This window comes from Aspergillus oryzae, chromosome 2 (genome assembly GCF_000184455.2).
Source record: "Aspergillus oryzae RIB40 DNA, chromosome 2".
NCBI classification, from domain to species: Eukaryota; Fungi; Ascomycota; class Eurotiomycetes; order Eurotiales; family Aspergillaceae; genus Aspergillus; species Aspergillus oryzae.
Genome location: NC_036436.1, coordinates 610,731 through 624,579, shown reverse-complemented (window position 1 = coordinate 624,579; position 13,849 = coordinate 610,731). Strand labels below are relative to the sequence as shown.

At 47.5% G+C, this 13,849-nt stretch overlaps 7 protein-coding genes across 7 annotated transcripts; 3 read left to right on the top strand and 4 right to left on the bottom strand.

Annotated features, from left to right (window-relative positions):
• Positions 1-411: 411 nt before the first annotated feature.
• On the bottom strand, positions 412-1,239 carry AO090001000255 (zinc-dependent alcohol dehydrogenase family protein; the record flags this gene model as incomplete). Its single annotated transcript, XM_001818744.3, has 1 exon — positions 412-1,239. One exon carries the CDS (start codon positions 1,237-1,239, stop codon positions 412-414), a length of 828 nt encoding a protein of 275 aa, XP_001818796.3.
• An 849-nt stretch (positions 1,240-2,088) lies between these two features.
• AO090001000254 (uncharacterized protein) lies at positions 2,089-3,397 on the bottom strand (the record flags this gene model as incomplete). Its single annotated transcript, XM_023234452.1, has 5 exons — positions 2,089-2,154; positions 2,296-2,443; positions 2,809-2,961; positions 2,998-3,093; positions 3,300-3,397. The coding sequence occupies 5 exons, from the start codon at positions 3,395-3,397 to the stop codon at positions 2,089-2,091; spliced, it is 561 nt and encodes a 186-aa protein (XP_023089575.1).
• A 1,815-nt stretch (positions 3,398-5,212) lies between these two features.
• Positions 5,213-5,890, bottom strand: AO090001000253 (uncharacterized protein; the record flags this gene model as incomplete). The annotated part of the gene is made up of 1 exon (XM_001818742.3): positions 5,213-5,890. The coding sequence occupies one exon, from the start codon at positions 5,888-5,890 to the stop codon at positions 5,213-5,215; it is 678 nt and encodes a 225-aa protein (XP_001818794.3).
• A 1,291-nt stretch (positions 5,891-7,181) lies between these two features.
• On the top strand, positions 7,182-8,475 carry AO090001000252 (uncharacterized protein; the record flags this gene model as incomplete). Its single annotated transcript, XM_023234451.1, has 4 exons — positions 7,182-7,330; positions 7,382-7,619; positions 7,720-8,088; positions 8,146-8,475. The coding sequence occupies 4 exons, from the start codon at positions 7,182-7,184 to the stop codon at positions 8,473-8,475; spliced, it is 1,086 nt and encodes a 361-aa protein (XP_023089574.1).
• Positions 8,476-8,803: 328 nt separating this feature from the next.
• On the top strand, positions 8,804-9,251 carry AO090001000251 (uncharacterized protein; the record flags this gene model as incomplete). The annotated part of the gene is made up of 2 exons (XM_023234450.1): positions 8,804-9,075; positions 9,143-9,251. The coding sequence occupies 2 exons, from the start codon at positions 8,804-8,806 to the stop codon at positions 9,249-9,251; spliced, it is 381 nt and encodes a 126-aa protein (XP_023089573.1).
• Positions 9,252-9,318: 67 nt separating this feature from the next.
• Positions 9,319-9,800, top strand: AO090001000250 (uncharacterized protein; the record flags this gene model as incomplete). Its single annotated transcript, XM_023234449.1, has 2 exons — positions 9,319-9,726; positions 9,783-9,800. 2 exons carry the CDS (start codon positions 9,319-9,321, stop codon positions 9,798-9,800), a joined length of 426 nt encoding a protein of 141 aa, XP_023089572.1.
• A 1,945-nt stretch (positions 9,801-11,745) lies between these two features.
• AO090001000249 (uncharacterized protein) lies at positions 11,746-12,899 on the bottom strand (the record flags this gene model as incomplete). Its single annotated transcript, XM_023234448.1, is given in 3 exon segments — positions 11,746-12,250; positions 12,500-12,633; positions 12,642-12,899. Coding segments are annotated over 3 exon segments (897 nt in total).
• Between the last annotated feature and the right edge of the window lie 950 nt (positions 12,900-13,849).

Below are 13,849 nucleotides of genomic sequence, written 5' to 3'. Positions count from 1 at the left end.
AGTAAAAAGTAATGATATAAATATCCTAGACACCACGGTTTTTAAGCTTAGGGACTACAATGCCGAAAGTTAGCGGCGGTAGTACCTAAGCTTAGGGACCACGATACCCAAGGATAACAGTTTTTAGAAGCGGCAAAACACTGCAGGGTTGAATTTCTTTAACACTACTTAATTGTGCTATTCACGATCCTAAATTTTGATACTAACGACTCAAAAACCTGTCTGGCAGCAACTTACAAAGTAGCTCCTGTTCCAGCGCCGACGTATTGTCTAAGATATCTCGCTTCCTAAATAATGACCATGCGAGCTCCAACCCCAGGTAGGAAAGGGATATTGTTCCGACATTTAATCCAATCTTGAGTTAGCAGAAATTGCTAAGACAGCCTTAGAGAAGCTCTTATAATGTGAGCTTCAATCGTAGTGAGTAGCTTCCATGGCATTAGACATAGATAGCAGCACCTTTCCCTGCCGACCCGGGGTGGCCTCGCACTCCAGCGCCTGCCGAATATCCGAAAGTGGGAACACAGCTGCCACCTTTGACGCCGCGGTACCATCCCTAACTAGCTCAAAAATGTCGTCTAACGCACGCTGTAGCTCATGGCGTTTGGCCGTGTGGATCCAGTCTCTGAGCCGATACAGTTCAATTCGAGCATCCGGGCACTCTTCACGCAAACGGTATGACAAGGGTATACCGGAGAGGAGTCCATAATGAACAAGGGTTCCGCCTGGGGCAAGACTGCGTACTAGATCATCTCCCTCGGTTCCGCCAACTGCGTCCCATGCGACTGCCAAGCCACGGCCACCGCTTAACTCACTTAGCTTACGCCGTAGTCCGGTTTCCGATGTGCAGATCACAGCCGACAGGTCAAGCTGATCCGAGAGTTGACGTTTGCCATCGGGCCGCCGAATGAGGGCTATCGGCTGTATACCAGCGCGATTAAGCATGCGGATAATCATCTGGCCGATAGCGGACGTGGCTGCGTTGACCGCCACGACTGCTGGTGGATTAGGCGCGTATTGTCGTACCATCATCCAAGCCGACATTGGATTGATATATGCCATGGCCGCTTGCTGATCGGTTAAGTCTGGTGGCACGGGGAAGCACCAGCGTTCTTCGGTAACCTTCATGTCCTGCCATGCGCCTGCACTCCCAAGTGGCAACACCCGCTGTCCCACATGCAACTCGGATACCCCTGCGCCCACTGATTCGATCACACCCACGCCTTCGAATCCCGGCATGAAAGGCAGCGGGATCCTCGATCTGTAAGCTCCGGATATCGTCACTAAATCTGACGGGTTGATGCAGGCCAAAAGCATACGGATGCGCACTTGACCGAGCCCAGGGACCTGTGGCTTATATGATTCATAGGCTACTACCTCCTTCGGAGGGCCAAAATCCCGTATAATCGTGCGGAATCTCATAGGCGCTTCAAGCTCGTGAGATATTGAAAGCCTGCCTGAAGCGGTTGAATCATCCCTCTTGGCTCCTTGGGAGTCTTCGTATCAAAATTAATTCTGCATTCTTTGAGTGTAAATATCAATGAGGGGAAGACAAGCCTTCATTTCGTGCCAGAGCAGTACATGTGTTATCTAAACGAGCCATCCTTTGTACGGGAGCGGTATGGACAAGACCAAGTCTGGAGGGAACGGGAATGAGGGGGATTAAGAGTATTAATAGTAACAGTCCTATGATAGGCAGCCCCACCTAGTCTACTACATCCCAACAATAATTCCCACCTCAACAATAAATTTAGAGAGTCCCTTCTCCTTATAATTTTAGATCGTGATATCTTTGAAAGGTTCCCTTCCCGACTTATCGGTAATGGATTGCGTGCCACGGCCCATTTCTTGGGTGTTCACATTGAGCTGAATGGTTGAATAAAGACACATTCACAAGCTCATCTTATGGAAGCCCTGACTGAGCCTATAATGGACTGCGGGTCTAAGAGATCTACTGAGTAGACTGCTAAGCCGATCTCCACAGTGACATAGAATCATTGCTTCATCCTCCGAAGCCCTTTCGTTCATATCACAATGCCCGTGTGAGGATAGCTATAGCAGGAAGGATGCTTAAGCAGTTCGGAGAAATTATTCGGAACTAGAGTACTCGAAGCTATCAATACCTCCAGCTGGCCGTGACGTCCAGCCGTCTACCTAATCCCAACATATAACCATCGACTCTTGTCAACGGATCGGTAGTGACCTGATGCATAGCCATACGATAAAAAGCTTCCTTTGTGTATCAGATAGTTGAAATAATCATCTTCCTCCATTCTACTATCTCTATCAACTCACATTCAACAAAACACCATTCCCAACTCTATCAGCACGGATATTTGGAAGATTCAGCTCACTGAGGCGATACCGCGACGAGCTGCAGTGGTATACCACATATCCATGAAAGACCTGTGTGGCCGAGGCGTGCAAAGTGCTGACAACGTCGCTTTGACATCATCAATGCACCTTGTCAAGTCCGTGGCCGTACTACGCAAGGACTCGACAGGAGTGATCCCATTTGATTTGGAATGGCTCTAAATATAGTTTAACTGCTCCTCTCTAAGGACGCAATCTTTATATAACGACAGCAAGTCGTTGGCAAGGTTTATATAGCGCTCAATGTCCGAAATCACGGGGAGATAGGCCGGCAGTGTTGTCTTCTCGGGTAAAAGTGTCTCCGGGAATGAGAAGAAGGCATACGCTTCTAACAACCCCGTCTTGTGTCGGAAGTAGTAAGGAAAGCCTCGTGTGGTTCATGATACAATGATCTTGCCGTGGTGTTCGTTCTCGACGACGCAGGTGCAGGCAAACTCAATGATTGATTTCCAGATCATGTCACTAGCGAAGGTTCCATAGAACTTTCGAATTTCCTCGCCGATGAAGCGCAGCTTGTGTTGGAGAAGTGGATTCGGCTGTGGTTTTCCGCCGCATAATCGAGCGAGGAAGCCCTTCAGGTCATCTGTGCTGACATTGGCGGTGTCATTGATACAAATAGCATACGAAGTATATATGGCAATCACTCGTTGGACCTCCGCGGAGAGAAAAGGATAGGTTGTTGTGGCAATGGTCCAGCTGGCTTCGATGGGTGGATAAGTTCTGGTGATGAATTCAGCACCGAAGCCCTGGGATTTGAAGTAGTCCACTACATCTTCCGCAGCGAGGGAAGCTGAAGGGCCATAATGGGTCTTCTCGAGCGAAGTTAATGATTTGGCAGAGAGATGTTCTGGCAACCGAGGTGTTGCTTAATAGTTCTCTGTCTTGGGGTTCTCCTTCGTTGGAGAGCATTGCTTAATCGGCCTTACAACACGTATTCCGCGAAATTGGGCTGTTTCTTTCTGAACGGGCTTTGGTGGATTCGACGAATATGTGATTTTCTCTTCCATGTTGGATGTGTGGGCATGCGATCTAAGGAATGAACTATTGCGAGCACGCAAGGAGCAAGACCATAGACTGTCAAATGAATATATATCTTCTGCATAAACAGAGATAAAGTCACTAACGGCCAACGTCTTCCTTAGTTCTCTGTGACGCGACATGATGCCCTTTGACCGTTCCGCGTTTGAACATATGTGATCGACTATTGATAGTCACCTCAATTTCTACTATCATTAGTTAGCCAAAGAAAGAGAATAATCTGCTATACTTTCAAGTTGTCGGCAGCCGCCGCTTCTGGTTATTGAACTAGACGGAGCTCTCCGATACACTCCCCATCCCCTCCAGTTAGATCCTTGATCCTACACTAACCTCTATCAGAGGTCCTGTTGATAACAATCAGGACATCCCCTCTCCTCCTATAGGAATATGGCTAGCTTGGAATATAATTAAATTCTATATCAACCAACTTCCACTGTGGGTAGCGCTAAAGATAACTAGGATATCTACTATAGATCTGCAGAGAGCACCTCCTATTAACTACCTTCTGCCTCCTGCCTTATCATTAGATCCTTGATTCTCGGCTACCCCCAATTGTGGGTCCTGTTAAAAAAATCAAAAGATTCCCTCTAGTCCTATAGGGTGCGCTGACGGCCCCATAGTCTAGTCAGATCCCTGATGCACTGACCACCACCGGAGCTGACCAAGGTATCCACTATGGGTCTGCGGGGAGTGTCTCCTGTCAACTGCCTCCTGTTTTCTGCTTCCTATTTTATAGTTGGGTTGGTTCGCCCTCTGCCGGCTCCAGTTATAGGTCCTATTAATAATAATTTGGATAGTCTCTTTGGGTTTTTATGGGTACAAGTACAATCCCTAGTCCACAACGGGCCTACGGGTAGCGCACGATTAGAAACGGTTGTCCCAACTTGGTGGCGTATAAAATTATAGGAAATAAGGGGTCTGATTGGATTACATATGTAATTCTGCGCTGATAATGGATCAATAGTAATATTGGCCTGCCTTTGCGCTACATGATCTGCGATTTCCTCGTATAATTCTTTCGTTGAAGGATATATCGAACCGTTGCTCGTTGAATTTGAAGTTCTTCACCAATCTTAGTAGGAGTAACACCGGCAGCTAATAATCCGCGTATGAAACCCCTAATATAAGGAGTCAATTCAGGTTCCCGTGTCCTATTCGGGTCAATAGGGTGCAGGGAGGTTCGTGGCATTCGTGATGGTTGAATAAAAAATATATACATAGGCACACGTCTGACGCCTTGAACTGCGTTTCGGCCAATACTGTTGCTGGAACCTATATATAAGAGCGATAACAGAATAGATATATTAACGATAGAGCGCGGCGGACATTTACGCCATTAAGACCCTGTGCGCGGCCCGTACTTTTGCTAACGGTGTTTTGGGGGGGGGGGGGGTGGAGGGTTATCATGGTTAGAGCGATATAGTATTATAGTTCTAGGCTTTAACTTGTACACACAGGATCCCTCCCAGCAAAACTCTCGCATCCGCAAGCCTGCTGCCGCCAACGTCCCAGGTGGTGGGAGAGTGAGATCACCGATAGCTGATAGACAACCTAAACAAACAAAGTGGATATCAAAGTCCAATTAGTCTAATATATTCTGCAGGGCTATCGTGCCTCGGATGTCCTGCCTCCACAATCTGCTGTAAGGGCGCATACAGCCCGTGCACAGCGCGCGCAGGGCGCGTTCAGAGACTATTCCAGTAATGCACGACCGTGAGAAGCTTGTTTAAAAACCGGGTAGTTAGGATGCAAATCAACGTGGAGGCTAGGAGACGGTGATGCTGGGTTAACGCTAAAAATCTCATTGACCTGCAGCGATCTCAGAGCTTTCCATAAAGCTCTTCGGCGGGAACATGCCAAAATTCTGATTTCCCTGTGCCTCGAAATAGTGGCCATCGGCGATTCTCTGACCACCCTCGCCGAGCAGATTATACTGGCGACTATAATCCCCATACTGTGCGACAGCACGGGGTTGCTCGGCCGGATCGGAGTCCGTGAGTGATGGAGACACTTTTGCTAGCGTCTCTCGAGCATTCTCTAACAACTCGACTTGCCTCTGCATGTCTGCCGAGAATATGTGGTGCGCCACAAGGGCTCCTAAATCCTGCAAAATGCCATCCGCCAGCGTTTCGACACGATGCTTGCCGTGCTGAATAACAATTGCCCGGTACACGGAAGAGCTGTATTGGCCATTTGTCTTCTTCACGATCTTCTTGAAAATCTCCAGTAGCCTATTAGCCTTCTCACTGCAGCTACACAGGGCTGTTTTCAGCGCCTCAGCGTCGTTGACGGACAGGATTCTCCTCCTCGGACGATTTGCATCTCGAAGAATTTGTCTGATAAAAGGGAGGAGGTTGTTCACTTCCTGGAAGGCTTCGGGTAGGCCACGGAGGTCTTTGATCGGGTTATACGCCTCGACGATGCCTTCTGTGACCTCGATGAGCCTAGTGATTTGGTGAGAGACATCCGAGTCTGCCATGGTGGACAGATGCTGGACGGAGGCGTAGCTAGACAAGAGTAGACTGGAATTGTTGCCGGGGAGTTCCATCACAAATATTCGGTGAACAGTGTATAAGCCCTTCTCGCCGCTGGTGGGCCGTACAGTATCAGAAGGAAAAGTAGTATAAAGTGCTGGACACGAAACAAGCAAGTTTAATTATATAATTTAAGGTCGGTACGGTGCACCCCAGTTTCCTTAACAATCTTGGGGTTGTTGTGAGGGAACTTTCATAACCACCGTGTGACGTCTTCTGTCGCTTAGGCCAGTACACGTCAACCGGGCGCTAAGGAACATGCAAATTGAATGTTGTAGCGAGCCTCCGTCGTTCTCTTCCACTCTTTGGAGTATGTTTTGCTTTTTCTTTTCTTTTTTTTTTAATGGTTGAGACTTCCCACCATGCAAGTTAGCCGCCCAGGGGGATGTGGGCTGCAGTTTGTAGTCGCTTCATTTGGTCCCCACCAAAATAAGCGCCCAAAGAATGACGTGGACTTCGGCCGATTGATTCGCCGATCCAGGGAAGAAAACGGAAAGCGGTCTGATCACGCTAGGGCTAGGCACTTATCACACTATTGCAGCAATGAGGCGGACTCTCCATGCATCATCGGGGTTTTGAGCTAATCAGCTCTTGTGTTTTTAACGCCCAGGTTCTTTTAGGATTCGCCAAGGGTGGGTAGTAGAGCGAACCAATTCCGGTAATTTAGGTGGGGCAAACAAGGGTAGAGAATGCACCTAAAATTATAATAGGGCCTTGTGGACAAAGTTCCATGTCGGAGATGCAAACGCGGAGCGGTCGTTCACACCAAGGGCGCCAATGGAGATTGCAATTTGCGTTTGATTTGTCCAAAGCTTCTGATCTTCGATTTGCCATGCTTATCATTTGACCGTCCGGGGTTTCAACCCATCCCCAGTCTGGGACAAAGTTGGAACTCTCTCCCTCTAGTACCTCCTATGCAAAAGCTTCGTCCCGCGAGATCGTGGGCGATACGTGGAGCGCTAAAGCTCCGCCGCTACTGAGGAGCTCCGGAGGACCTTCTCCGAGCCATTATTAGAGCACCGTGCAATGGATATGTGTTGCTATTTCAGGCTGGCGCTTAGATTGAGAGAGTACATTGCCCTCTTCAAGGGAAACCAGTCGTGGGGGCCGGGGATGCGTTGTCGCTTGACATTATTGGCATGGTTCCCAACTATTAATACCGCCTACCGGGATTACTTTTAATTTTAGTAAACAATATCCTTAGGATAGTAATTCTGATGTCCGAGGCAAGACACTATGATCTTGGACGTAGCCAGGACAAAGCGATTCTTCAGGCGACTGCGGCCTCGAGCCAAAGACCAGGACAATACACCCAAATGTCAGCCAAGAAAGGCCTTCCCTGCCGGACTCAAATTTCTCTGCGGCCCGAATGATGGGACGATTGAGTAGGTGCCCTCCCGAGATCAATAAAATGACTGCTGACGTTTCCCCCTCAGTATCGTCTTTGTCCACGGGCTGACCGGTGATCGTGATGCAACGTGGACTGCTCCAGGTGCGGAGGAACCTTGGCCCAAAACTCTCCTCCCATCGAAACTTCCGACAGCCCGCATCTTCACATTCGGATATGATGCCTATGTGGCAGACTGGCGAGGTGTCGTATCGCGGTCTCTTATCGCCAACCACGCATATAATCTGCTCGCATCTCTTTCCTCCTATCGAGAGAACGACGCCACGGTAGGGTGACCACCTCTACTGACGCCACAATTTGCATCGTTGACCGCCACGTAGAATGAACGACCGATTATATTTGTCTGTCATAGCTTAGGCGGACTAGTCTGTGAGGATGTACGCTCTCGCCTGGTTTTGGGGAGGGAATTGCACTAATTGCGCGTCACAGGCCTTGTTCACGTCGAAACAACGACCAGAGCCGCATCTCCACAACATCATTCAGTCCACCCGTGGGATTATATTCCTCGGCACGCCACACCATGGAGCTAGCCTGGCCAAATGGGCCGACTTTGTATGCCGATCAATTAGCCTTGTCAAGCAGACGAATCCCGAGATCGTCAAGGTTCTCAAGCGCGATTCTGAGGTCCTTGCGCGGATCCAAGACGGCTTTCACACCATGGTGCGAAGTGTAGGGCCACCACCGATCGAAGTGACTTGTTTCTATGAAGAGGTGCCCGTATTGGGAGTTGGTTTAGTAAGTCATGTAAAGGTCGGGGCCCGTTCCGCGGAATGCTGACATCTCCAACTATAGGTCGTACCACAAGATTCGGCCGTTCTGCCGGGTTATGTCCCTATTGGAATCCATAGTAATCATATGGATATGACCAAGTTCGCCAGTGTCGATGATCCTGGTTTTGTGGCTATTTGTGGGGAGCTGCGTCGGTGGAGCAAAGGCACGGGTGGTGCAACCAAAAGCTGCCCTGGCGATTCATCGCGTACTGCGCAGGCCGGACTTGCCCGCCAGTATGGAGCCAATAGTCAGCAATACAATCAGTTCGGCGGGGGCTCGCAGAATATTGTAGGCAGCCACCAGTATCAGGCGCAAGGGGATATGAATTTCGGCATGGTGCCGTCTAAATAGTCTGCAAAGGGCAAGATGGGGGAGGAGTTGCTAAGGAGAATGATTGGGAGAGTAATACTTAGACCTTTGAAGAGCATTAGCCCTTGGGATAGAGGCATTCTGAATGATAGTGGTGAATAAAAGACGCGTTGAAGCATAAATGGCGGTGTGACGAGGACTGCTCATGCATCGATTTCGATGCTTCATATGTCGTATCGACTCTGATCGCATTTTCGATACCTCCTATGGCGTTATTAAAGATCTCATTGCCCCGGGTCAACACTACCACTTTCGATACGTCCAAGTCTCTTTGAACCTTCTCGCTTCCCAAAGCAACAGTCGGATCATCATGCGGCCTCAAACAATCCAGACTTTCCTTGATTACCACCATTCGTCCGCCTTCGCCAGCGGGGAGATTACGGCGGGAACACTTAAATTCTGTCGGATAGCTCCCGACCGCCAACCGGTGCAAATCGAAGACGTGCGCGGGAGAAAAGAAGAATTCCGTCTGGACGAGCATGGGTTTCAGTTTCTACGACACGAAAGTCCCAGTTTCGCGTCTTTTCGAGACGAAGACCTAAGTACCGTGCAGCAGGAATCGGTGGAAATTCTCCAACGATTGTAAGTCGTCGACAATGATGTGTCCGTGAGTGTAAACTCCTTACATAATCATCTTCACTCAGGACAGGCGCAAGCAGCGTGCAAATATTCTCGACCTTGATCCGCAATCAGACGGACAAAGAATTATCCAAATTGATCGATTCCTCCGAACCCGATTCTTCCGTAGTTCCGTTTAACATGCCGTCCCGGAGAGTGCACGTCGACCAATCCGAGGCGGGCGCATACCTAAAATTGAAAGACAGCATGGCACCGGACCAGGTCGAGCGGGTTCTGCAAGGCCGCTGGGCCATCATCAACGTCTGGCGTCCATTGAAGCCCGTCCCATGTGACCCTCTCGCCGTAGCAGATGCCCGATCTGTTCCTGACGAGGACCTTTTCGAGGTCCATGTTGGGAAACCACAAAACGTCCAAGCCACCTTTTATAATCCTAAGACCTCCCGACAGGGTAGTGGAACACTGCTTGGGAAGTATGGACCGGGCCATAAATGGTACTACATGTCGGATATGACTCAGTACGACATCCTGTTACTCAAAATATTTGACTCGAAAGATGACGGCAAGACGGCGAGAAGAACACTCCACGCGGCATTCATCGACCCGCACACGAGCGAGGTACAGGAGGCACGAGAAAGTTTGGAAATCAGATGCTTAGTATGCTTTGGGGATGGGATCCCCGGATAAGGTGGTGTTTACCGGTTTCCTTCCAGAAAATACACCGCAGATAAAAGTTCATTGACCCTTGACGGACTACTTGGGGTTTGGGAGGAGGGTTTGAAAACAGATCAGTATGTGCAAAGGACGGAGGGGAATTTGGGTACTATTATGCGATCTGGGGACACGAATTGGTTAATATACTTCGCTTGGTATAATTCTGATAACCACTAACATGGCGTTATCATTTAATCAATCTTTAACTAGTACCGACCAATGGAATATATGGTGGCGCTTAGTAGTGGCTCCACTTCGAGTCTAGTCTGATAAAATGATAAAATACAATAAAGATAAAATAAAATAAAAGACCGAGGTATTTGTTTAGCTCCCGTAGTGGGGTCCATTCATGTATACATCAGTTGTTAAGATAATACTCGAGAATGTCGAGTGGAGAACGAAGAGGGAATGTACAAAGGTCAGAAAAAAACTGTCCCATTGGAATGCGTACGATGTAAGGTAAATATTGGTCCCACCCACCTAGGCCGCACTTTTGCATGGAACTGGCCAGCTGTCCGTCAGATTTATGCATATCCAAGTATCTCCTACAAATGCAATCGGAGACGAAAGGCTGCTCTCACTCCCGTTTTCGGTACGACTTACATCCATATGTAGTCACGGAACAAGAAGGCTTATCTTCCGTGGCCGCGCTCACATCCTCTTGCATACTACGCATACAAAGAAGCTTTTTTGGAGAGAACTAGTGGTGGTGCTACGGAGTATTTTCTCAGCAGATACTAGCTAGTAGCAAATTGGACGCTGACGATATGCCTAGTGAGAATCCCATTCGATATAAAAATGGTAACAATTCCTGTGCTCAGAATAACACGCAAACATGCAAGAACCAAAACGAAAACTAAAGTGTAAAAGTCGACAGATAGGGAAATTCCCTTTACCAGATTCAGCTGGTGATGAAGAATAGTTATCTCGGTCTCCCAAATTCACCGGTCCTATATACGTATCTCAGACGCTTGGGTACCTAGCTCCAGTATGGCTCATGCAACATCTTCACCATGGCCACGTTCTTCTTGTCGTCTTCCTTCTTTTTGTTCAACTTATTAAGCTGATAGGCTGAGAGCTTTCCCAGCGGCTTTGGTTCACGGAATGTGCCATCTGTCTTGTTGCCGAAAAACAAGGATAGATATCTTGAGTCGTATAATCCAGGAATATTGTTCGAGAGGCGTGCGGCGCTGATGAACTGTTTGAGACCACCCACAGTGCCGGGTGCCGTTTCAAGATTTTCCGGGCTGCCCAGCTGGACTGCCGCTTCGATAAATGACATAGCAATCTAATATAGACGAAAGCTTGCTGTGCTGACGTGCAGGCTGCGCCTCTCCGGAACTCTATGTTTCCATTAGGGCTGTTCAGGAGGTAAAGAAAATTCCACCCAAACATCTTGTCGTGATTCGGATTCATGAGGAGGATCAATTCTCTCATGCTGGAAGAGCGTTGAATTGCAGCAATGCTCTGCTTTCGAGAAAGATTCCGGTGGCCAAAGTTCGCGTTGTCTAGCCAGTTACTTCGCGCATATTCTTTGATAGTCGGTCCTCGGGCAACAGGGCCTCGAATGCGGGTTCAAAATGGATAATACTTTAACATATTTTCTTCAGGTCGGCGAGGCTATAGCCCCCCACCCGTGAAAGATGCACATGTCTAACAAAGCACCTAGAGTCGAAGCCAACATGGTTCTCTTCGATATCTCACGGAAGCCCTGGAAAGGTGAGAATGTTGGATATATCCCTCGGCTGCTTTCAAGACGGGCTATTTCCGTCGGATATAGGTCAGTGTTGAGCCCAAGGGTTACGCATACTGGTTTTTAAGCTGAAACACGCTAAGCATGAATTCATTTGAGGGAATTGGTCACCGGTTACCCATAATTCGTTTCAATGGTTGAGTAACAGGATAAACGAAGCATACAGCTGGTACTGGTCGATGCATCCACAACACTTCCATTGTACGATTTCATGGACCAGTAAGAATAACAACTTTTCGGACATCCATCTTACTCGTCAATTGAATGACAGCAACATCATTAACAGCAGCATGGCCCACAAGAATTCCTCTTAGCTCAGCAGGAGCCACCTGGAAACCTTTATACTCAATCAGTTCCTTCACTCGGTCAGTAATGAAGAAGTTGCCCTTGAAATCCTGATATCCAACATCACCAGTGCGGAACCAGCCATCTTTGGAGATCGAGTCTGCTGTCGCCGATGGATTCTTATGATAACCAAGAAAGATGTTGGGCCCACGGAGATATAGCTCGCCAACTTCTCCGGTTTGAACCTCGCGTGGGTCCGAACCATCGTCAGGTGTTGTCATATATTTTGCCTCCATCTTAGGGAGAAGTTTCCCAACAGAGCCAATACTCTCATGCCATTCAGGCCAAGGCTGTGCGTGTGTGACCGGGCTAGCTTCACTCAAACCATAGCCCTGCTTGATACCAATACCAAGACGGCTATGGACAGGGCTAAGAAACGAGTTCAATCAGAAGTCGGCAGTTCATCTAGCCGTTAACTGATTAACTTTTCTTTAAAGTTAGCAAGATCTTAAGTAGTAGCTCATACGAACTAAACTGTATATATCTACTAGTAAATTCACTGACTTCCCTAGTTGAGTCTGTACCCTGGTTAAGGCAATTTGCTAGTTTTATTGGCTTTTAAGGTAGAGTAAGAAAATATCATAACCTTCTGGAGTACGCTATAGAGCAGGAAATTACTTTGATCTACCAGAGATGGGGTCAATTGAGCTAATGATAGGTATAGTGCAAGCGCATATTATACAATTATACACGCTATGGAATAAGGCTAGTATCAAAGTTTCCATCAAATGCTGCAGCGAAAAGTCTTTGCACTACTAACAAGGCAAGGATAAATATTCTGGAGATACCTCCTGATATGGTTGTAGATTAGGGCCGGGTATCTATGCAAGTGTCTTCCTTCCTTCTTTCCTTCCTTCCTTTCTTTCTTTCTTTCTTTCTTCTCTCTTCTTTCTTCTCTCTTCTTTCTTCTCTCTTCTTTCTTCTTAGCTGTCTGTTCCCTTATCTTCTGATTTTTACAAAGAAAACCTTGCAGTTGAAGCAGCCTGCCAGGCTTAAAACCAGTGAGTGATAAAGACATCTATTGGGTTTCTAGACTAACAGCTCCACTGCCAGGGCGCATGTTGTCATCCGTTATCTTGGTCCTTCTCACGGGCCTGGGTTTCTTTTCCTCGGTGATTGCAGATATATGCTGCAGTGCTGATGTACCCTGTGAGATAGATGCTGTGGGGAAAACAATGTCTGTGGTCTTGGACCGGATTACTGTGCTGAAGATAAATGTATTAATAACTGTGATGCGAAGGCCGAGTGCAACCCCAGAGACTGGAATAACAAATATATCAATGCCACCACATGTCCGTTAAACGTCTGCTGTAGCAAATTCGGTTTTTGCGGAATCACTGAGGAGTTCTGTGGGAATAAAACAGTCTCCAGACCTTCGTGCGATGCTAGCTCTCAGTAAATTACCCGCGTTATCGGTTACTATAACTCGGCTGCTGCTAACCGCCCCTGCGGTGGCATGATCTCTCAGGCTATCCCACATGGTGTCTATTCGCATCTCTGCTTTGCTTTTGTTAGTATCGATCTGGATGCCTTTGAGGTTATTCCAGCCTCCGAGGGAGATACAATGCTCTATCTACATTTATATTAGTTGACTCGATAATCTCTAGACTATAATTCTATTAACACGGCTGTTATAGATCTATTAATTATATATAGTCTCGATAATTACCAGACTAATAGATCCAGTACCACCGCTCTCCATATAAAATTAATAAGTTTACGATAAACCCAGGCAGTCAAGTATCTTCTTAAACTTGAAGCGGACGCAACTACTTAAGATTTAGAAGGAAATACGCGTCTTTATAAACTTATGAAACGTCCGTACTTCTATAGAAAGAATATAACACTGGTACAAAAGATAGCAGCGCAGAACAAGATCACGGTGGCTCTATAGGAAGCTGGTAAGGTTAATTTGATAGGTCAACCAAATACTGCGGGGCAAACACCTTAATAGCTATATATAAAAAT